Genomic DNA, 25,293 nt, shown 5'->3' on the forward strand with positions numbered 1-25,293 from the left:
AGCCCGTTCTTATCAGCCACTCTACGAGAGGTAGCAGCACTGAAATCGGACAGATATCCGAAGGCATCTGCCGTAATAGAGAAGTCTACTTTTGTGGATGACTTTACAGCTAGTGAAGAAGACGAGGTCATTACGCTTTACTACGAACTCACTGCTTTACTAAACCACATCAAGCTTCCTCTCTCAAAATGGGCTACAAGTTCTATATCTCTTCGAGATATATGGAAAGGTGAAGGCCACGATTATAAGTTAGAGACAAGTGTTTTAGGAGTGGCCTGGAATTCCATGGACGACTATATCTTTACTGATCAGTCTGATATCAATGAGATCCTATTAGAAAAACCTGGAACTAAACGAAACGTTCTCTGTGCGACATTCAAATTTTACGATCCTCTTGGTTTGTTCACTCCAGTCTCCATCATCGCTAAAATTCTCTTTCAAGACATTTGGCTCAGAGGAATCGACTGGGAAGAAATATTACCATCAGATCTCACGCAACAATAGCAGTCCTGGACGGCAAAACTGCCAGTTTTATCAGCGTTGCATGTACCGAGATGGACTGGCATATCCAAAAGACAAAAACACTCCGAAATGCACGTGTTTTGCGACGTGTCCGAAAGGGCGTACGGAGCTATACTATATGTGCAAACCACGACTGAGAAATCATGCCTGATACGATTAGCCTGCAGCAAGACTAGGGTTGCTCCTGTGAAGAAAATCATACTTCCTAGATTGGAACTACTCGCCGCATTAATTGGTTAACATCTTTTGAACTATTTCTGTAAGTCGACTGATAGATTTATGATGGCTCTTCAATGGTTTGTGGGTCGCCGTGTGTTGCCACACACCATGTACTCAGATAAAGCACAAACTTTCCACGCGGCTAACAGAGAACTGATGGAGCTCCTCACTACAATTGAAGATCCCAAGATACATCATTACTTTGCCCATCACGCTGTCACCTGGAAATAAATAACCACAACGGCCAGCTTGGTGGGGAGGATGGTGGGAACGGATGATAGGTTCCACCAAACGTTGCCTCAGAAATGTGCTAGGCCGCGCACGAGTAGACGAAGAGGGTTTAAATACAGTCGTAGTGAAAATCGAATCCGCCCTAAACTCGCACCCCATCGTACGTGACGGAGACGACTGCGAAGCCTTAACACCATCCCATTTCCTCAATGGAGAAAAGACTACCACTCTTCCAACAGGTCCGCAGCCAGAAACAAGGAAAGATCTATACAAGCGGTTCCGTATGATGATGAAATTTACGGATGATCTCTGGCGGCGGTGGAAGGAGTACCTCCTCCAACTGCGAAACTACCACGAGGTTAAGTATACTCACAGTGGACATTCGAAACTATGAGTAGGAGATATTGTTTTGTTACAAGACGATGTGCTGCCCAGGTTGATGTGGAAAAGAGCTCGCATCAAGGAACTTCTCCAAGGAAGAGATGGACGAGTAAGAACAGTCATCCTACGTCAGGCAGGTGGATCCGGAATTAGCCGACCGATTCAACTGGTCATCCCTCTGGAGATTGACCAGGGCGGGGAGGATGTTGGGGGTCTTGCCTAACATCTCTTCTTTTACTCCATGAACGAAGCACCTTTATTGTTTGTGTGCATTTGTTTATATATTGTCTCCGTTAGTAAAGAGAGATATTGCTACATAAAGGTGTGTTTCATTAACCTCGCTCTCCCCTCACGATCACGAATCACTACACAGCTTTTGCAATTTTGATACATCGTTATTATCGTCTGCATTGTTTCATTCCCAATCTGTGCCTCTGTCAATGTTTTCGATACCAAATTCCTTGGGACACTGTCATATGCCTTTTCAGTATCTAGAAACGTTGCTACCATGTCCTTTCCATATTCCCAATACCTTTCCATCATTTGACATAATTTAAATATAGGGTCAAATGTGAACCTGCATCTTTTGAATCCATACTGGCATTCAGCCAATTTTCCCTCTACTCTCTCTCTTATTCATTTATCCAAGATTCTTTCAAGGATCTTAGCTGTATGAGGTATCAGTGTCATTCCTCTGTAATTCTCACATTGCTTCCTGTCTCCTTTTTTGAAAATTGGTATAGTGACCCCTTTTGTCCACTCTTTTGGAATATTCTCTTCTCTCCATATCACTCTGAAGAGTTCTAAACAATCACTGTAGACCAACTGCTCCTGCTACTATTATCATTTCTATGGTGACCTCGTCAGTTCCAGCTGCCTTGCCTCGTTTCATTCTTTTAGTGTCTCACTCAATCTCTGCCATGGACACCTCATTTTCCTTATCTTCCATCTGCATTAAATCTGGTTCTTCGATTTCTCCTTGTACCAAGATATTTTGCACGTTGTAAAGCTGTACAAAGTATTTTCCCCACCTCTGCAATATATCCTGCTTCTGTGTCATCACTTCCTCCTGTTAATTTTTAATGAAGTTAGCACCTTCACCTAGGTTTTTCTTCTTGTTTTTACCCATTCTATTATACATCTTATATCGGTGCCTAAAACCTTACATACAACCTCAGATATCCATGGAAAAAGCTGGCTTTGTCTCTGGTCAAGGATTACGTGAGCAGATTCTCAGCGTGGGACAAATTATAGAAAATGCTCTAGAGTTTTGTGTCCCTGTCTTCATCTGCTTCCTTGCTGCAAAAAGGCCATCGACTGTGTTGTTTGGGAAAGGTTGTGCCACGTGCTAGATTAATTTGGTATCCCACCTCATATCACGGATGAATGGTCTGTATGACTGCGACAATGCAGCTATGAAGGTACATGGTGAGATCTCGGAATACTTCATTGTGTCCCATTGCGTCAGACAAGATATCATCTAGTCCCCAGAATTAAACAGCGTGTACGGCTAGTATATCATAAGGAAAGCATTTGATGATTGGATTGGAGGCATTTCAGTTAGTGGGAGAAAAATTAACTACTTGCAGTTTGCTGATGACACTACCTTGCTTGCCAGCAATGGGGAAGAGTCTTCAGATATGTTAAGTGTGAAGAACGTGATCCTTGAGTACAGACTGGAGTTTAACCTCAGTAAGTCCAGACTTATGATTGATAGAGCAGCACAGGTAGTTTGAAAAAGTTGGATGTAGTGCACGACTTCGTATATTTTGGGTCAACCATCAGTTATATGTTAAGTTCCGAGAAGGAAATAAGTTGAAGGATTTTGCTAGGACAAGTTGTTACAGTGAAATGAATTAAGATCTGGAAGAAAAGGGGAATTACCAATAATACACACTGAGCGATTTGACCGTGTGTTTAAGGGTGCATAGCCGTGAAGCCTGCATTCGGGAGATAGTAGGTTCGAACCCCTCTGTCGGCAGCCTGGAGGATGGTTTTCTGTGGTTTTCCATTTTCACACTAGGCAAAAGCTGGGACTGTGCATTAATTAAAGCCACGGCCGCTTCCTTTCCACTTCTAGCCCTTTCCTATCCCATCATCACCATAAGACCTATCTGTGTTGGTGCGACGTAAAACAGATTATAAAAATAAAAAATAAACTAATAATACAAAGATCTGTCTCGTTGAAACCCTTCTATTCCACGAACCTACTACGCTGGCGTAGCAGGGGGAGAGGTGATACTCTCACGTGGCGCGTCCCAGGTAGCGGAAAGGGGTGTTTCTAACCGGCTTGCCGGCGGACTTGAGGGAAATAAAATACCTCTTGCGTACCAAACACACTACCCCCTGCGGGTGGGGGACGCACATGTAGAACACATCCGCGGTATCCCCTGCCTGTCGTAAGAGGCGACTAAAAGGGGCGACCAAGGGATGATTGAATTAGAACCATGAAACTACTTTTGATTAGTACCATCACGCACAGAACACCATGGGTCGCTTTTACTTGCGAGTAGTACCACTCTGTTAGGTACTGAATAGTTTTGTGATTCGTAGCACTCAAGCGGGGTTCAGTGTGGTTTTCCAGTACCCGCGAGTCATACCCATGTGAGCAGCACCACGGGTCTGGGCATTGGCTGTGAGTTGTACCACTATATGAGCGACACCGTGGGTCTGCGTTGCCAGTGATTAGTACCCACTATGTGAGGAACACCACGGGAATGCCGGCGCCCGTGCTTAGTACACCTAGGTGAGGAACCTCATCGGTTTGTGTTGGCTATGAGTGGCACCATTGTGTGAGAAACACCATAGGTCTGCGTTACCTTTACGACGTACAATACTTGTGGGTAGTACCTTAATGTTTGGAATACCGTGAGTTTACGCTACCTTTGATTAGTACCGCAGCTTGAGAAATATCATGGTTCTACTTTACTCGCGACATGTACTATACTGAGGGGCCTTATACCTGGTTTTTGGACCCCTTTAGACATCAAGCATAATCGATTCAGGACTGTGCTTTATAAGTGGTCCCTTGGTCAGTAATACTATTATTTATGACCGTTTTTGAGTCGGATCCACTGTTTTCCTGTTTGTTTTTGTTTTTTTGGGTTCATGTCCATCCATTCATTTTTCATGACATTTTTATTTATTTTGGTCAGTGGATTTCTTGAATTTTTTGTTGTCATTTCATTTCGTACCATTAGGGACCGATGACCTCGATGTTAGGCCCATTTAAACAACAAGCATCATCATCATCGAAACCCTTCTATTCTCTGTTTTCTCATATGGCTGTGAGACCTGAACTGTATGTACTATGGACAGAAGACACATCATTGTCTTTGAAATGTGGTTCTGGCATAGAACGCGTGTGCCTTAGACCACAAGAAGAACCAATGCATCCATTTTTCAGGAGCTGAAGATTTTAAGAAGCCTTTCTTTTCATATCAATGAAAGAATACTTCAGTTCTTTGGACACATTATGAGATGACGTGGAGAAAATCTACAGAAGTTAATCATGGAATGGAAAGTTGGGGGGCAGTAATCCACGCGGAAGGGCTGCTACCAGCTGAATGGGACAAGAGAAGACTATCACCGGTTTATCTTTCCAATTAATATGTCCTAATGAAAACTGAAGATCGCCTGGGATGGCAATGCTACTGCAGAGGTGTGACCAGCTAAGACAAAGCTAGTGGGATCACAACACTCATAAATGCGCAATCCAATTCGTAATGATGAATAAGCACGTAACTGAAAATGAGTGACTACTTGTTAGCCATCAGTGACCAGCTTTCCTTCAGATTTCTATGCTAGAAATGGCAAAGAATAGCTATCCTTCATTTGCAGATTTTGAATGAGATTTTGACACATAGCATTAGAGTGCATTAACATGTGGTTTACCCTCTCGTTTTTTCAAAGAACTTTAAAACAAAATTTCATCTGAAAGATTTAATTTAACTAAATTTTTTGAATGAAGAATAATAGAATGAAACATTCGAGAGTGAGCTTTCTTAAGTATATGTGGTATTTATTTACTTCGCTTCTGACTGGGTATAGTAGGTTATGGTACACGAGTGACCTTCTTTTTTTTTTTTTTTGGTTTTTTTTTTGAACTGATGTTTGATAACAAAGTTTACATTTAGTTTTAGTGATATTGTAAACGTCTGGGTTTTTGCTATGTGAAACAAAGCTGTCGATACCGGGCGTGTTTCATTTCTGAGTAAGTGGAGCAAAGTCTTCGCTAAACATGAAGTTTCCTTGCTGTTTGTGTTGTTTCACACGACGTAGATGAAAAATATAAAGTCTAACATAGTTTATACTTGTAAAGTGTACAGATTCAGTGTTTTCTAGATTATTTTTTTTGTTGCGTAATAAAAGATAAATAAAGGTATTGAATTTTAAAGAAAATCACCAGAAATAGTTTCTTAAAATACTTATTGACAATTTCAAGGCAGAAAATGCAATGTCAATAATCAAAGATTTTTATAATGCCAAGATCAAACGGACTTACGGTTTTAAAGAAGATGGGGACACTGTACTGTGTTGCAATGCAGACGGAAGCGCAAGACTTTCTCCCCTCGTTATAGGAAAGTTCGATAACCCACGATGTTTCCGTGCAAATACAAGGGATCAAAAATGCAAACAGTACTGTAATCCAAAAAATAAGGCACTTGCACAGGGGAGCCAGCATAATTTGTCCTCGTCTTTGAATCTTTTTTTCTTTCATTGCGTGAGGTTATGTTTGCAAGTGAGTTAACCAAGTGCATTATTTGAATACTGTAAATGCGCCTTGTTGGAAACATTTAAAGAATAGTTTTTTTTCCATGGCAGTTGAAAGGTTTAAAATGTGAATCAATGTTAATTGCATGCAGTAACGGGTCTTAGAATATTTTGTGACGCGGCAAGGGTTGGCATTTCTGAAGTAGGTATTGGCGGTTAAATTGAAATCACGTCATTCGAAGTCCGAGTTTTGCGTCCCTGAGACTTTGAATTAACGAGGTTTTACTGTATCACAAAATTAACAAACGAGTTAACAGGTGTGTGTGTTTCAAGTGTTTACATTGCAGGAAAAGAATTATCCACCACTGGTCGTGTTACTCTCCGAGTAAACAGAGATCGCATGTGAGAAGTGTTTTAGGACAGGATTCTAATGATGCAAGAGATAATGACTCTTCCGATCTACAGCGAATCAAACCTATTGCAAGTTCAGATTAATGAAATACCTGTCACGTCAGAAGGCGTACTTGCTAAGTTTCATGGCAAATATATTTTATAGCCGTGATAGTGCATTTTTATCATCTCAGATATGTTCAGGCAAAGTAGCTATATCCATCATGTTCACATTTGCATAAAGGCCGTGTAGAACTCAAGGAGTGATATGAAATGTTTGTTTTTGCCTACGTTACTCTTTCGCTGGATGGAATTTTAGTTCAATTAATTTTTTTCAAAATTATCCATCCTAAAACTAGGGTATGAAGATTATTCAGTGGCGGGGATTATTCACGTAAATATGGCAAATCTTGGACATACATTTGTCCTCTTATCTTTAAGTGTTGTGTTTGTGGTAATGGGTGTAGTTTTAAGGATCAAGTCAATGGCATTTCTGCCCGTTTGGTATACTGGCCTATGCAAGTGAACCTTTTCTTTCTTTTCTTTGTTAATGACATTGCCCATTTTGAAGAGACCTCTCAATTTATTATGGCCTTCTAAAGTATTAAAATGTAAAGATATGGAGTACAAATTGCAATACAGATCTTACATGATTTTGATGTCTATTTAAATGCAGATTTTAAAGATTTATTATATTGTTTCATTATTTATTACTGTATGTTTCTTACATCATGGTATCGTTCATGTACTGTACTGTATATGACTTACTTTTTTGCTATTTAGCTGTGAAGTAAATATGAATGGACTTTAAATCGTCTAGTCATATTTTCATTTTTAAAACTCAAAACTAATACAATAGAAGTCTGCTATAGAGAGTACGGCATGTAGTGACAGCCCCGTTATAACTATAGTTTTTTTTCTCTCCCTTGAAAATTTCTATACATATTAAACTTTGTATTAAGAGGAGTAGATACAGGTTCAAATCATTGCATAGTCAAAATCAAAATTAAGTTCCCACCAATAAAAAAGAAACCAAAACATAATAAACAAAAGAGGAACTTTGATCCATACCAATTAATTAGGAATGATAAATATAGGGAAGTTACACAAAACATAAAACTGACAGGTAACTTAGAAGAACTGATTCCAATTCTCAGGCAACAAGCTGAAAATTTAGCCCCATTGAACACACGTAAAAGACACGCCTGGTGGACCTCAGAATGTGACAAAATTCATGAAGAAAGACATCAGGGATGGTTAAAATTTCAAACGCACAAAACAGAAGAAAGTGCAACCAACCTTAAAACTACCAGAAAAAAGTTCACACAAATTATCAGGCAAATCAAGAGACAATCACAGATAGATCTAATCAACTCAATAGAAGAAAACTACCACAAAAACAATTCCAGAGACTTTTACAATATGTTTGGAAGACAAGTACAAAAAATTGCCCCTCCCACATTAATGCTGAAAAGTGGGGATGGAAAAATGACACTTAATGACAAGGAAAATGCCAAAATCATGGCAAACGCATTCATTAAACTTTTGAATTGTGAAGAACCCCAGGAACTTTTAGCAATTAATACAAACACACTCATCAAAACCCCGCCTGAACTCATAAACCCCCAACAATCCAAGAGGTGGAAACAGCACTCAAAGAGTTTAAAAATTATAAGGCATGCGGAGAAGACCAAGTTTTCGCAGAAATATGCAAATATGCCAGTGATACAGTTCGAACATCCCTACACATGGCCCTAACAATAATCTGGATAACAGAAAAGTTCCCCGAACATTGGACCACAGCCATAATGCACCCACTCCACAAAAAAGGAGATAAAAGCAATCCAGATAATTACAGAGGTATCTCTCTCTTAGACTGTACATACAGGATTTTCTCTAGAATCCTATACAGGACTAGAGGAAGAATTAGGTGAATACCAAGGAGGCTTCAGACCTTGGAGAAGTTGTGCAGAGCAAATCATCACTTCAAAATCAACCATAGCATATTACAAGAAGCAAAACAAACCTCTTGCGATAACCTGCATGGACTTTAAAAAAGCTTACGACTGTATCCATAGACCTTCAGTGTTGAAAATTTTAAGAAATTTTGGGCTCCATCCAAAATTAATCAAATTGATTGAACTCACCTTAACCAACACTAAATCAAAAGTCAAATTCAGAGGGGAATTCTCTGAGCCATTCATCATAAAAGCAGGCTTAAGACAAGGAGATTGCTTGTCACCACTATTGTTCAACTGTGCCTTGGAATATATAATGAGGGAATGGTACAAGAGTAACCCAAAGAACATCCGAATTGGAAGACCCAAAGACAACATAAGTTTAAATTGCCTAGGTTTTGCCGATGACCTTGCTCTCTTGACCAACAGTATTCAGAAACCAGACAAGTTATATCACTACAGGAAATAGCACAGAAAATTGGTCTTGGAATATCTTTTGAAAAGACAGTAATCATGTTTACTGACCCACCACTCATAAACAAAATTGCCATAGGAAACCAAGGAATCAAAATTGTAGATAAATTTAAATATCTGGGAGAAATCATAACATATAACCTCAATGAAAAAACAGCATGGCATAACAGAATAAATAAACTGACCAGAGCACAATATGTCACCAAGAATACCTACAACAAAAAGGGCCTGTCAGTAGCAACAAAATTAAAACATTACAATACAGTCACTCAACCAGAAATAACATACACAAGCAAAACCATCTTCAAAACAACTAACACTGCACAAATAGACAAAATACTCAAGGTAGAGAGAAGAATCATTAGAACATGCATCAACAAATCATACCAAAAAGATGGACACTGGAGAGTAGCTTCTAATGAAACAGTCTACAAGGAAATAGAACCAGTAATAAGCACAATCAGGAAGAAATGCATTTCATTTTTTGGACATCTAATCAGGCCACCAGAGAACAGGATCATCCGGAGAATAATAGAAAAATTATAGAATAGTAAGTGCAACATTAAGTGGATTACAGAAATCAAGGAAAATATGGATGAACTACAAATTACAATGGAAGATCTAAGAAACAAAACCGACAAAATCAAGAAACTTGGAGACAAACAAACCAGACTGCAAATCAGCAAACAGACAATAGGAAGGGTGATTTCTGATGAAGAAAGAAGGATAAGATCAGAGAGAGTTAAGTACTGGGCTGACAGGAAACAGAAAAATTCTTTGTATAAAGTTGGCTAGAGTGGTCCAATGAAGGCCATAAAATGTGAATAACAAAAACTTTGTATTATCCTTCGGATACAGTAAGAACTGTATCACTGATGCATCCATTGTTAAAAGTGATTAGGAGAGGACTATTTTTTCCATTATCAATATTTATACACTCCACTGATTATATTGAATGTGATAGATCATCTTTGGTATAGTTTTCTCACTATGTGCAATAATGAGCTACCTCGTCGGTATTCAAAGATTGAGTCAATTAGTAATACCCATTGATTACTGTTCTATAAAGAAAATTTGAAATTAAGGAGGAGAATGTTTCCATAATAAACAAAGGTGGCCGATAGAAGTTATTGACACGTTAGAAATAAAGGCTGAAGTAAGTTATCGCTAAATTTTAATGCTATATACTGAAAGTAAGTAAGAATGTGATACACCTCAAGATATTTCAGAATGCATCACTTTCAAAGTGTAGTTTATATTTTCTCGCGTCTGGTTAAATTTTGAATGTAAATTCATGTAGATTTATAGCTAGAAGGTTATCTTTTCTCGATTGGTGCCGTTTTCATGATATGTGTATATATATGTATATATGTATTGTCTTCATATTTTACTCTCTGATATCGATGTCATAAGTCAGTCAATTGAAAATGGTAAATGTTCTCTAACTTGACGTCTACTTCTTCCTGATGAGACAGATGGCACCACATGTAATTATGAATTGCCATAGCATTTCTTTCAATCTATAACTTGCTTTGTATGCTCTCTGACTATAAGATAAGAACGCTTGGGTAAAAAGAAGAGGAGGTGCAAGGCTATGAGATGATTCTCGTATTTTTTAAATGGTATTACAAAAAGATTTATGATTTTTCCCTACGTAACTCTGCTTGGAGTCAACATACATGATTACTTAATGTTTTGATTCTTATCCTTCAAACATTATCTTATTGATGTTCCTGGCTTGCTCAGCCATTTTATTTACCTTTTTTGGGATCTAATTTATCAGCTTTGACTCATATTTTTATTTTGCTTTGGTAACTATGGCAACACCATTTTATCCTCTTTATAACCTCCTAATGTTCTACAATTATTCTTTTCTGCCTGCTTTGCTTCTACTACCTTAATTGCTTAGGGATTCGGACTCTTTTGGATATTGTTGGATGCTTTTTGATAAGGTTTGCAGGGTTGGTGAATTACTTTTGTTTTATCTGGAGCGGCGACAATATTTCTTTCTTCTTTACAAGCCGCTATGTTATTTTTTATTGATGCTTCGTTCTAATGAAAGAAATGTTTTGCAACAAACCTTATGCACCATTGTCTGGTATTAACTGAACCAATTTGTATTGCCCTTTCCTATGCCTCTCTTGAATAAGATAAACGCAATAATTTTATGAGATGGTTATTAAAGAGGCAAAAGACTCGTGGGTATTTTAGAACATATGCGCGAGTAACTGTTTCCCTTATGTCTCCTCTTTGTTTATTTGGTGCTCATCTTTTATTTGTTCGGGCAACCTTATGATGATAAATCCTGTTTATCTGAACTTGATCTCTGCTTTGGGTTCACGCCTTTTATACTTTTAGTCATTAGTGTAAGAGGCCCGGATTCAGTTCCTGGCTGTCTATAGCCAGTTTCGACCAGTCCACGATATCTCGTTACTAGTTGAGGTGAGTAAGTGGAAAGTTAAGTTAGGTGACACTGTATGAATAAAAGAACTAGAACGCTTGTCACAGAATGTGATGAATCATCTTTGTTATAGTTTTGTCACTATGTGCACTTGTGAGTTCTCTCATCGATGTTGGAGGGCAGTTTCGAAGTCGATTGGTAATACCCGTTGACTGCTGTTTTGCAAAGGAAATTCAAAATGAAAGAGAACATATTTTTGTAATAAATGCATAAATAACGTGGCCAATAGCAGTTGTTAACTCATTAGAAATGAAGGTTGAAGTAAGCAATCGCTTAATTTTAATGCTATATACTGAAATCAAGTATATTATGTATATTAAGTGATACACCTCAAGAAATAGCAGTGCATCACTTATTTTAGAGGTTAGTTTACATGTTTTGGGTCATGTAGCTATCGGCTTGCATTTGAGAGATTGTGGGTTCGAATCCAACTGTCAGCAGTCCTTAAGATGGTTTTCTGTGGTTTTCCATTTTCACACCAGGCAAATTCTGGGACTTACCTTAAAGTCATGGCTGCTTCCTTCCCACTCGTAGCCCTCTCCTATCCCATCGTCGCCATAAAATGTTTGTGATGTAAAGCAAATGATTTTAAAAAAAAATTCGTGTCTGGTTAAATTTTGGCTTTTCCCTTTTAAATTTATAGCGAGAAGGTTATCGTTTCTCTACTGGTACTTGAAATATGTTTTCATGATGTACACAGAGTTAACTCAAGAATCTATATATATATTTATATATACAGTATATATATATAAAATAACAGTTTTGTCTGTATGTTGCTCAGAATGTAAAAAGAATTGTATTTTTGTACTGGTCGTGTCCACAGTAAGAAGGAAATGCACTTTTCATTTTCCGTCATTTCTGACTGTATGTACATATGTACGTACGTACGCGCATCACGAGCAAATGGCTGAAGAGAATTTAATGAAAATCGGTATATAAAGTCGGGGAAAAAGTCACTACAATCTAGATCATCATCATCATCATCATCATGTGTCCCAATCCAGTTGCCCGGGTGTAGTTAAATAATTTTATTCCTGCTGATTAAAATGTTAATTTAGGGGAAGGCCTTAAATATAATTCTCAAATATTTGTTATTGGTGGTCCTATCAATATATACTACATAACTAAAGTTATATAGAATTACATTTCCGATCATTTATGTCTTATAGATTTTTACCGTACCGGCTATGATAATAGAGATATTCATGAATTTAGATTTTTGTTGCCAAGTCCATACCAGCGCCGAGTCATGAAAAAGTAGGTATACAGATTTTAATGAAAATTGGTATGTAAAGTCGGGGAATAAAGAACTACAGTCTACGCTATAAATAATTTTAAAATATGCCCTAGTATATAGTCAGAAGGAAACTAAATGTGAAGGCCTACAATATAGAAAGCTCATAAAATTGTTCAACATTAACATTACATTGGCCATTGTTGATTGTAATGTGCTTTGTGTCCTCTGCTGCCACTCATCACCTATAGATGGGATTACTGCTGTGTACTGAGTATAACTGGCTGCCTGAATATTGGCAAGAAGTAGCTGGGGAGTTAGATCTCTCTTTAGCATGCCATTCCTCTAGTTCATAAATTTTCTGATATTACTGGTATGTAACAGACTGGTTCATCATAGCATTCCAGCTATTCAATCCCTACTCTGAGGCACTGATTAGAATGAGCAATGTTTACATTTAACAAAATAATGGCATAGGATTGTTCCCGGCTGTCTGCAGCCTGGTCATTCCAGCACTGGAACTTTGAACTGTTAGATCGGCAGCAAAGTACTGTTTGTTAAAAGTGAGGAAAGTGTGCGGTTTTTCATTTGATCAAGTATTTTGTATGATAACATTGCTTTTAATCACTAGATTCCTACTGACATCATTGCAATGTCCTATGTTGACTTCAGTTGGGAAAACCGCAAAGACAGTCTTTCTGAGAATTCCGTAGCGAAGCACGGGTACATCAGCTAGTCATATATATATTTACTCGCGATGTTGTGTGTTACATGCTGGAGTGTCTATACTAGGCTTTTACCTTTTCAGAATGAAATTTAACATAAACGTTCACGAAAAATAACTAATGAATAAGTCGTAGTGTGGATATCTTCTGCGGAAAAGAAAGTGTTTTTACAAACTGATTGGTGTTACCTATTGTTTTTAATCTGTGCAGGTTCTGCTATAGCGAGTACATTTTCTGCCGTTATGATTTCTTGCTATAACAGACGTCTACTGGCTACTACATGCTTTATCGAGCCTAGATGGGCTGATTTTGAAAAAATCCTGGTGAGGTTATCTTTGACACAGAAGCACAAATCAAGGCTCTGAGGAATTAAAAAAGAAAATTTCTTTCTTTACAGTTGCTGATGAATAATCTCCAGAATGCCTTAGAATATACAGATTCACCTGAATTTCTCATTGGTACAGTTGATGTAATTCTTCAACTCACTGAGATGTACCCTTCTACCTTCACCAAACACTTCAGGGTAAGTAAAAAATATTTGCACTTAATATTGTTACTAGAAGCAGATTTCAGGTGGGAATGGAGGTTGACTGCTGAGTGACCTCAGTACAGCTATTGTATCTAGATGGCTACACTTTGAATCCCAGCCATTGCATGAGGAGTCTCTGAAATGAGTTGTATTCTTGTAATTCGCATTCCAAGCAAAATGAGTCCCTTTTGTTAGTGATCTCAAAAATCTTTATTTCCAGATCAGAATATGAGATTAAAAAAAATTTTTTTTTGTTATTGTGGAAGCTGTTTCATTTCAGTTTTGACTTGGTTACTCTATAAATGTGAGGATTTTCAGTCTGTCAAAAATAATGCAGTTTAAATAAAAATAGAAAACACCTGAAAAAGGAAAAAACGTATATTTCATCCATCCCTGTTGCTCTTTTTGTTTTAATTTGTTTAACAGCCATTTTCATTTCTGCCATTGCAATATCACTGTCTATTTCTGGATCATCCTCATTTACCACTACACTCTCTTCTGCATTTTTTTCTCACATTCAGGAGTTATCTTTCCACCACCAACCCCATTTTCACACCTGGTGAATGCTTAGGCTGTACCTTAATTAAGGCCATTTCCGTTTTCTTCCCACTCCTAGGTCTCTCCTATGTCTTCACCATTTAACACTCTCTCCCTTCACTTGTTTGGTGTAGATTTTTCCTCTTATTTTTTATCAATCCATACAACATCCTTTTCCAACTCTTGTGTGAATCTCTTCAAACACATTTTTTACACGTTTAATTTCCTGAAACGTAATCTTACTTCCTTCTTTCCTTTCTCTATTCCATTCTTCTTTTGTTTAAAAACCTCCTTCATCTCCTATTCCTTCACTCTTCCTGATGTTCTGCCACATATCTACTCTGCATAATTTACAAATGACCGAGCTCGATAGCTGCAGTTGCTTAAGTGCGGTCAGTATCTAGTATTCGGGAGATAGTAGGTTCGAACCCCACTGTCGGCAGCCCTGAAAATGGTTTTCCGTGGTTTTCCATTTTCACGCCAGGCAAATGCTGGGGCTGTACCTTAATTAAGACCACGGCTGCTTCCTTCCCACTCCTAGCCCTTTCCTGTCCCATCGTCGCCGTAAGACCTATCTGTGTCGGTGCGACGTAAAACAACTAGCAAAAAAAAAAAAAAAAATTACAAATGTGTTTTTATATTTGTTCCATTTTCTTTCTACACTTTCCAATTTTGATACAGGGATGTGCTGTTTTAATTCCTCCTGAAATTTCTCCCTTTTACAGCCAAAACTCGTTAGAAGGTTTTTGTGGGGACCAAAAAAAAAAAAAAAAAAAGAAATGCTAAGAAATGAAAATCAGTTTTGCTGTTAAATAAATTTAAGGTTAGGTTTGAACTAAAAATAATTATGAAAACATAGAAACCTGTGTTTACATATAATTAATGAAATAAAGGAAGAAATAATACATTTTAAGAACATCAACATAGTAAACTTCAAGGAAAAACTTCCTTAGAAACGCACATCATACACATTGCTTACCGTTACGTTTAATGGGCGATTTGCACATGTTTCATTGTGTATTAGGATCCACTTTCTCCGTAAACCAACACGTCAACTATATACGTAAGTATAGAAGGCCTAATTTATGTACGTTGTTACACAATTCACTTATGAATGTAAAATTAAGCACCAACATGTCAGAAGAGTTACTGTTACACAATCCAAGCAACCAGAGCAAAGTCTGGCTTGGGACTGATGCTCCCTGTAGCTGCTCCCAACATGCAACCGCGCTCCAGGGTTGTGAAATTAAGTTCTCTACCAAATCCTTACCCAAGCCAGTTTTTGGCTTGCTCCGGAAGGGTCCCGTCGGGGGGCTAATGTTGAGTGTTGTAGTTGTCGCTGGCCCGTCGTGCGCACAACGTGGCCATTAATGCTAATTTTTTCTAAGGGTGGGAATTACGAACGTACTAAAGAGTGATTTAAATGTGCATTTGAGATTTCTTTAGCATGTATTTAGTAGGATATGGCCTGGGACTTTGGAATAATGGCTAATAACCAGGGAATTGCACTAGAGAGGGACGTCTTAACCAGTTTCGACTGTATTTTGTATTATCTGTTTTTTGTTTTTTTTTTTAACTTAAGAACACTTCCTTTGATTTTGGAGAATTTTGTCTCTAGGTCCTTTTTTCTCTTTTGTCATGTTACTATATTATTTTATGAAAATATGTCTGAAAGCCCTAACTAGTAGTTATATAAATATAGAAATAATACATTTCAATATATTTTTATTTTGTTATGACAGTAACTATAATTTAAAGGTTTTATAGCGCAGAAAGTTACAGTAGATGACTGCGTACATACAGGCCTTAAAGTCTGTGGTGCGGCGATGAGGTGAGCGAAGCAATCGTTTCTCACCCACAAGCAGATGCCAGCTGTCACTGTTCTGTCATGATACTGACTTTATACACTTGCTTTTCCAGGAAACAGGTAACTTGGGGATTGGAATGTCTGGAATGTTACCTGAAATCTCTTAAGACTTCTGACACCTGCAGCTGTAAAGGTTAGGGTAGTAGGGAAAGGTGTGCATTTTCCATGAACGGTATTGGCTCAGTTTCACACAGTTCATAGCGTGCAGTGCGTTGGAAGCATTCAAGTATCAATTTAAAAATGCCTAAAATTAAACCACATCTCAGTTCATTTAAAAGAAATATTAGCAGAGTTTCATGATTGTGTATTCTACTGATGGAAGCATGCTGTATTGTAAGCTTTGCAAAACTAAAGTATCTGCTGAAAGACTGTTTACTGTGACGCACTAAATTGATTGCGAGAAGCATATGCGTGTTCTTGAGCGTTCATCAAAGAAAGCTGCAGTTCAGTGCTTGCTACCTACTGTTCCTTCGACATACACTAAGTCCTCACAGTTTAGTAAGGAGTGTGCAATGTGTTAGTGTCAGCAAATATTGAAGTATTTAAAATCTGTAATCCAAAATTATGTGCACTTTTTTGAAAATCACACGAACCAAATAATACCAGAAAAGTCTACTTTACGTAAGAATTATTAACCACAATACTACGATGAAACATTAAATAAAATAAGGTGCAGTTCTCATGGGAAGAAGCTGTGGGTTTCTATCGATGAGACAACTGATGTTGTGGGGTGCGATGTAACCAATATTGTGATTGGAATTGGATAGACCAGGGGAAATATTTTTGACTGCCAAAGTGTTAGGAAAGGCCATTTACTTGACGATATCAAAATTAAGTTATCAACGTACTTAATCGACAGTCAAGATGCTATACCAGAAGTGTTACTGCTGTGTCCAAATGTGCAACGGATGATCTAAATGGTTTGAAACAAAGAGAGGTGTCCAACAAGGAAGTGCTCTGTCAGCACTCCTGTTCGTAATAGTAATGGACAAGGTCATCAAATCTATCAAGAAAATGGACAGGGAGCCAAACATCCTGGTATTTGCTGATGATGTGCTTTCATAGGGAGAGACAGAAGCTGAAATTCGGAAGAAAATGAATGGAACAACACATTCAAAAATTTTGGACTGAAGATGAGCAAATCAAAGACAGTGGAAATGACCAACAACAGGAAAGGAACAAGCTCAATTATATTTCTGGAAGGAACAAGCTCAGTTATATTTCTGGAAGGAACAAAAATCAAATCAGCTTCCCACTTCAAGTACCTCGGCGGAAGCACAGTCTTGAAAGACAACACTGTTAGGCAGGAAATACTCAGCAGGACACAGAAAGCATCAAACTTCAACAGTCAAGTCAGAAATCTTCTCTGGGACTGCAAAATACCACAAAAAGTGAAAACAATCATGTACCACACTTACTTTGTACCAATCCTCACGTACAGGTTAGAGACATGCACCCTACTAAACAAAGACTTCAGTAGAATCCAATCAACTGAAATGAGATTCATTAGAACCATGAACCAAATTACCAGAAAGGACAAGATCACAAATGAAGAGAATAGGAAAGTAGTTGGTATTGAGGTTCCTATTACCAATGTTACAAAGATACGCAGACTTCAGTGGTATGGGCACATAATGAGAATGAACAGGGAAAGACTTACCAGAAAATATTCTGACCTTAATCTCGTAGGAAGAAGACCACAGGGAAGACCAAGAAAACGTTGGATAGAGACTGTAAGATCAGATGCGGAGGAGAGAGGACACAAAAGGGAGGATGTACTGGAACAGAAGATGTATGAAGACAGAAGGAGATGGCGAGCGCTTGTACACCACACCTGGGAAACGAGTTGGGAAATGATGATGATGATGATGATGATGATGATGATCAAAGTTGTTTGACAGTGCTGTGTTTCTTCTGTGGCCTGATGTCATAAAACTTGATAATATGTTTTCATTTTTAAGTGACGCGGCACCATATATGGTACGAGCAAGTCATTTATTGAAGGCACTGACTTGTGGCATATATTAGAGAGGTTTTTTTTAAAAGCCCCCCAACAAGTTACACAATTCAAAGCAGAAACTCCAGACTTCGCGTTACTACCACAACCTACAATCCCATGTTAGGTCTGTGGTTAAATATGTGATTGTATTATTGTGAAAATGTCCACATAGTGGAAAAGATAGTACAGGGTTTGCCTGTGAAGAAGCTGCTTCAATACAGATCGCTGAAGAAGTTACGCTTTCTGAATCCTTCATGGAAGGCAATTTGGCGTTTATTAAGTATAAGTATACTTGAAAATGACATTTTTAGTTCACTGCGACTCAGACTAAGGTGTATTAAAAGATTATATAATTAAGTAGTCTTATTCTTGTTCTTTCGAGTCTTTGTATTTGAATCGTATTTACATGTTTAATTTTGTAGAAATTAATTTCTCAAGTTGTTTCTTATAATTTTTTAAATGTTTTTGGAGACCTTAATTTCACAAATTGTCTTTAATTATTTTGAGCTCTTTTCAAATTATTTCTGTTTCAATCAATATTCGTTGTCTTTAGGCAGCCTCCAACTAAAAGGCCTGTATTATGTATTAGAAGTTTGTGTCTAACGTATTATTTTCTGAAGGATTTTTAAACATCCTTTTATGATGCATTGTCTTAACCTATAGATCATGCTTTATATTTTAAGTGCATTTTTAATATAATTTAAATCATTAACATCCATCCTTAGTTATCATATATTATTTTTATCATTGTTATTAGTTCCTTGCCAGTACCCCTGTGTGTCAGGGTTTCCCAAACTTTTGATCTGGGGATGCTGTCGTATTCTTTTTCTAAGTCTGTAAAAGTAATTACTATATCCTTCCCATATTCCCAGCTCTTTTCCATGGTCTGGCTCAGAATGAAAATGGGTTCCACTGTTGCCCTTTCAGAATTTAAATCCAAATTGTTCCTTTTGTAACTGACTTTCTTCCTTTTCACTAATTCTTCTTTCCAATAAGTTTCTATTATCTTGGCAACATGGGAGATGGTGATTCTTCGGTGGTTACTGCACATGTTACAGTACCTCCTTTCTTGAATATTGGTGTTATAAGCCCCTTTTTTCAATCCCTGGGCACTAACTTCTCTCTCCATGCACACTTGAGTATTCTATTAATTGTCGTCCCACTGGCCCTGAGCCTTTATCATTTCTGTGGTTATTTAGTCTATTCTCACAGCTTTACCAGTCTTCATCTTTTTAACTGCCCATTCCACGTCAGTCATTGTAATGTTTGATCACTTCTGTGTTGCCACTTCTATTCTTGCTAACTTCTTCTCATGTCTGGGTTTCTCAAGTTTATCCCCTTAGCGTCGCAGCCATTTAAAGAGCTTCCTACCCCGCGGCCGGATGAGATTTCAACTACGCGCGACTGAAATACATTGATTCACTTACAACGTTACTACAATTATAAGAGTAGCCCGATATTCACGAAACTTGGAATTCCTTATGACAGAACTAATTACGTGCAGATAATTACATAATTGTTTCACATTTCCTTAGTAATTTAGTTCCGAGTGATAGAGTTCGAAGCACTCTTCGAGACAGGGACCCAAGTCACACTTCTGGCAGCAGTACACTGATGTCTTCTTTTCGTCGTGTTTTTAACACACGATACAACGTCTCTGAGGTTTGGATTTCTCACTCTTTGGTGTTAATTTCCTGATAAAATGTCTTTTCTGCAACCTTGGAACTGTATTATCTGATGCGCGCCGGCCCTGAATATTTCTTTCCCCGCCCGAGCGAGCGTATTTTGTAAACGAACCTTTCACCAGCTGCTCCGATAAGGTACCCCTAATTGCTCAATATTTGTCTCTGTGACATGTGTGAATATTATTAGAGAAGTTAGGAATCATAATTCACTGTTGAAAACTTCCCTTTGACATGTATAATTATCAGTAGTCTCCGACACGAAATTTCCAAGTACTGTTTCCTCCTCATCGTCACTCTCATCATTTACCACTGCTACATCATCTATTTCATTATCAGTGCTGCTAATACTGTCATTACTACTTCCGACTAAACGTTCATCTGACTTATACAATATTCCAAGCACGTTACTGTCAGTCAAACCACGGCTGAGCGCGGCGCGCCACACGGACTGATAAAGCTGCAGGACGAAACTGAATGAGGGGAATAACACTTACTGTATGCGAAACAAATCAACTCGATACATATTTCAGATGAAAGGTCGAGACATAGTCTTTCAAGCGAGATATGTACCATGAACAACTGGCTCTCGTATCGTATGACAGAAAGCAGCACTTGCTGTTGCCTACACAGAGCGCTCATGGAGAGTTACGAAAATATTACGAGCTGAGAAATAAAGACGAATATAATAAATAAACCGCACTCCCGATGTACAAATAGAGCAAAGAATATCACGCGAAAAGACAAACTTCTCAGATCATCATTTCTTTATTTTCTTCTGTGGGAAAGAATGAAACAAACAGACTTTTTAAAAAAGCAGAAATTAGTGCTCAGACTTACTTGACAAATAATTAACCTTGCAAAAAAAACTACATTATAACGATTTTAAATTCTTATTTACAACACTGATAAACCTGAAAATGTCTTCTTGGAAACAAAACAATTTGCATATCAATAACTACAAAACTCTTCGCGCTATAGTCGTAAATGTGAAACCATGTATGGGTCTATACGACGTATAGAGGTCGGCGGCTACGGAAGAAAAGAGGGTCTATACCACGTATAGAGGTCGGCGCTGAGGGGTTAACAGGTCATTGAAATTTTCTTTACTTCTCTTTCCATCTGGTTTTATCAGAATTACTCCTTCTTTATTCTTCACAAACCCTGTGTTTACTGTTTCATTCCTACAGATTCTTATGTTGTATGTTGAGTATTCAGCCCAAAGGCTGGTCCAACCATCAACAGCTGTGCTACCAGCCGTCATAGATGGCCTAGGCATTACTGAAGTAGTATTTTAGGGAAATGAGGAGTGAGGTTGTTCCCGCTGTTTTCTTCACCGGGTCATAAATTGTTACCTATCAGCCTGCGAAACCCACTGAAATGCATGAACCAACCGATCCTGTGAGCAACATTTTCACACTGTACATAACAGGGACTGCCTGCATAAGGAATGGCATTACTAGCATCACATAACTAATCAACTGTAACCAATTAATTAGATGATATATTTTTCAGATGTAATCTGTTATTATGTTTCCTTTTTCAGGATTTTTCTAATTTTATTTATACTATTACTTTCAACAAACTGAAAATCCTTAGTTAAAGATTATAAAGGAACACAATTATGCTACTCTGTTGCATCCTGCAACTTCACAAAAGTGACCTTCACTTAGGCCTATTGCTTTATTTTTTACCTATTCTTTCCATTTGAAGTGTTTTGAATTTGTATTCCTTTCTTGGCAAATATGTACTAATGAGTTTGAAATTTGTATGTTGAAAAACTATTTATTTTAAACCAAATCAGTTTGCTAACATATAATGTATTTGGAAAAGAATGGCCTTCAGTGAGATTTTTATGATAGTTGTACATTTTTATGATAGTTGTAGATAAGGTATTATGATCAATGGAGTACATTTTTTACAGGACACAGTTGACATTCTGGTTGGTTGGCACATTGATGGTACTCAGAAATGCCACATCACAAATTATGCTTCCCGGAGCCTTCAGCGTTTGAGTCGCTTTTGGGTTGCAGACATGCAATTTTCTCTTACATTACTGAGTCAGTTCCTGGAAGATATGGAGGCATATGGAGAAGATCTGACACTTCCAAGCTCAGGACGTTCGTCTCCAACAGATGAGCCGCCTCTAACTCCCGAGCAATGTGTTGCCAAGATTACGTCGCTCATTAAGTAAGTCCTTTTTATATCTAATGACTTTCTTAATTTAATTAAAATATCAATTTTCCTTGTTATTCTGATTCTGATTAGTTATGTTAGTGGGTGTACCAGGGGAAATATATCTCTGATATCTTAATAAATGAGCTATACTTGTGCCTTGAAATATGGATTTTATAGGAGTAGTAGTTGAATGTTAACAATAATACTGGTACAAGAATTTTCATTTAGAATACTTGCTTTCTTGAAGCTCTTTTCAATCGCCTTCAAAGAAATCATGCCCCAAGCACACAATATCCACTCACAAAGTAGTTCCACAGGGGGTTTCCGAATCTTGCCTGTTGGAGTAAGTTTGTGCACACTTCCGCCATCCAGCACTGATAAAATTTCCGCACATAGTGCTTGAATGTTTTATTTATTGAAACGTCCAAAGGTTGAAGTACCGACGTCAGTCCACCAGGAATCATTGCCAAATCGGTTTTCACGGTTTCCAATAACTTCTTAGCGTCTTCAGGTGGCCACGTAAACTGTCCAATACAAGAAGGGCCAGACATCGAAGGAGGGGCCCTGCTCTATTTCCCCAAACCGTTCGTATCCAATCTTGTACGAGTGACGTGCCCATCCACCCTTTTTCCTGGATACGAACATGTTATTTTCACCATTGTTTTTCGCTTTAGAACAACTGAATCTGAATCTTAAATTCGTTAGACAGGAATGAAGATGGTTTCTTACAGGGAGATGCGAGCAGTGATAACATTAGCAGCATTTCTTCCTCCAGCGCTGGTAGGGAACTCGAAGACGGTACCCTATAAAAGATAAGACTCTTTTTGCCGGTATGTCATTATGTACTTACATGAATTGAACTTTTATTAGTTCATATTTCACTTTATGTAATTCTGATAATAATAATAATAATAATAATAATAATAATAATAATAATAAAAAACCGAGCTCGATGGCAGCAGTCGCTTATGTACGGCCAGTATCCAGTATGTAGGATGCTAAAAGGGTTTAATGTGTCACCTATTCAATACATATAAATTTTTAAACATTAGGAATTTATTATTAATTCCATTTCAGAAGGTTTGGCAGGCTGAGTGGCTCTGATGGTTGGGGCGCTGGCATTCTGACCCCTACTTGGCAAGTTTGATCCTGGCTCAGTCCGGTGGTATTTGAGGTAGCTTATATAAATCAGCCTTGTGTCGGTAAATTTACTGGCACATAATAGAAATCCTTTGGGATTAAATTCCAGCACCTCAGCGTCTCTGAAAACCGTAAAAAGTAGTTAGTGGAACGTTAAGCCTATAACATTATTATCTACACACTCATCTCCTAAGAAAGGAAGATCTCCGGGCGTGTTTATTTGGAGCCAGTTGTAGTGTATTAATCATAAGAAATGCCCTGCATTATGCAATGCCATAAAAAACAATTTTCAGTGTGCTGCTCAATAGCGGAAATATATTTGTACACATATAAATTTAATAATAATATTGAAACATTCTCCATTAGTTTTATCAAGCATTTAGTTACAAAAAAAAAAAAAACAAAAAAAAAAAAAACAAAAAAAAAAAAAAAAACAACGAAAAACTGTTATTTACTTGAACTTTCCAAGTCTAACCTAATGGTAATGTAACTATTGCTTGTATGTTACCAAGTGAAATGGAATACTTCTTTTCTTTCAGAGTGTTCAATACAGTACTGAAATGCTTGGGTCAGCATCTTAGCCCAGTGTTGTCACCAGCTATTTCCTGGAGTTTCCTCATTAATTGTTTCACCAAGATGCTGCAAACTGTTCTTAAGGTCTTGGAGATTCATGTGAAGGAGGACTTAATCATGGCAGGTAATCAATCACCACAACTACCACTGTTGTGTATATTATGTTCATTTTTATCACGTTATTATTACCCTTTGAAGTTGTGGGTGTATGATTAACATTGTGGTTTACCTGCTGGCTTTCCACCTGGACAGCTGAGATGTGGGTCCCAATTCAGAATTTTGACAATGAGACGTTAGGAAGGGCATTCTGCCTTAAACCCATAGCCAAAACCCATGAGCCAGGGTGGGCTCCAGTGACCTCAGAAATACTGTAACTGAGATAAGCTGAAGGAAGATATTATTTTTTGATATTATCTTCTCTTCACTTACCTCTTGTTAGCTAAAAGCGTCCTTGTTTTGAAATATTTTTTGAGATAGATTATTAATTCTTGGCATTTGATGTACATTTAGGTGATCTTCATTCAGTGTTATAATGTCGTAATAATATGTGCACAGTGAACAGAGAGAATATCATTTGAAAATGTACAACAGAATGGTCATGATTGCTAATGTTGCTCTTCTTAAGCATCTTTCTCAGTTTTTCAATATTCTCTTCCACCTGTCCATCATTAATTTATCAATTTCAAACAAGGCCTCTGAAGTAGGTACCTCTCAAATTTTTGTTGGATACTGATAAAATTATCAAAGGTGCACTAAAAGAAATACTACAGATACCATAACCCCCTGTGGGTGGGGGATTCAGACAAAGAATACAACTACGGTATCCCCTGCCTATCATAACAGGTGACTAAAAGGGGCAACTAAGGGAGGATTGTATTAGAACCGTGAAACTGCTTGTGATTAGTACCATCACGCAAGGAACACCATGGGACGCCTTTACTTGCGAGTAGTACCCCTATGTTAGGTACACAATATCTTTGTTAATAGTAGCAACAAAAGGTGACTGAGTCTGTATGGGTTTCTCAGTACCCGTGATTAGTACCATTGTGAGAAACACCATGGGTCTGGGTGTTGCCTCTGATTAGTACCACTGAATCAGCAACACCGTGGGTCTGCGTTGCCTTTGATTAGTACAGACTATATGAGGAACACCACAGGAATACTGGCACCTGTGATTAGTAGACCTGGGTGAGGAACACCATGGGTTTGCATTGCCTGTGAGTGGCTCCATTATGTGAGAAACACCATAGGCCTGTGTTACCTGTACGAAGTACAGTACTTGTGAGTTGTACCATAATGTGTGGAACACCGTGAGTCTACGCTAAGTTTGATTAGTACCACAACATGACAGCCTACCATGGTTATACTTTACTAGCGATAAGTACCATTATGAGGGGCTGTTGACCTGGATTTTGGACCCCTTTAAACAACAAGCATCGTTGATTCAGGATTGTGCTTTAGAAGCAGTTCCTTGGTCAGT

At 37.9% G+C, this 25,293-nt stretch overlaps 1 protein-coding gene across 1 annotated transcript in view; it reads left to right on the forward strand.

Moving 5' to 3' along the window:
• Nucleotides 1-25,293, forward strand: part of nonC (serine/threonine-protein kinase Smg1) — a 794,437-nt gene that overhangs the window by 62,220 nt on the left and 706,924 nt on the right. Inside the window, 3 exon segments of the mRNA XM_068225601.1 lie at nt 13,706-13,831; nt 21,847-22,112; nt 23,780-23,937. Of these exon segments, the coding sequence (XP_068081702.1) occupies nt 13,706-13,831; nt 21,847-22,112; nt 23,780-23,937 (550 nt within the window).

Source organism: Anabrus simplex, chromosome 1, assembly GCF_040414725.1.
Source record: "Anabrus simplex isolate iqAnaSimp1 chromosome 1, ASM4041472v1, whole genome shotgun sequence".
In the NCBI taxonomy this organism is placed as follows: Eukaryota; Metazoa; Arthropoda; class Insecta; order Orthoptera; family Tettigoniidae; genus Anabrus; species Anabrus simplex.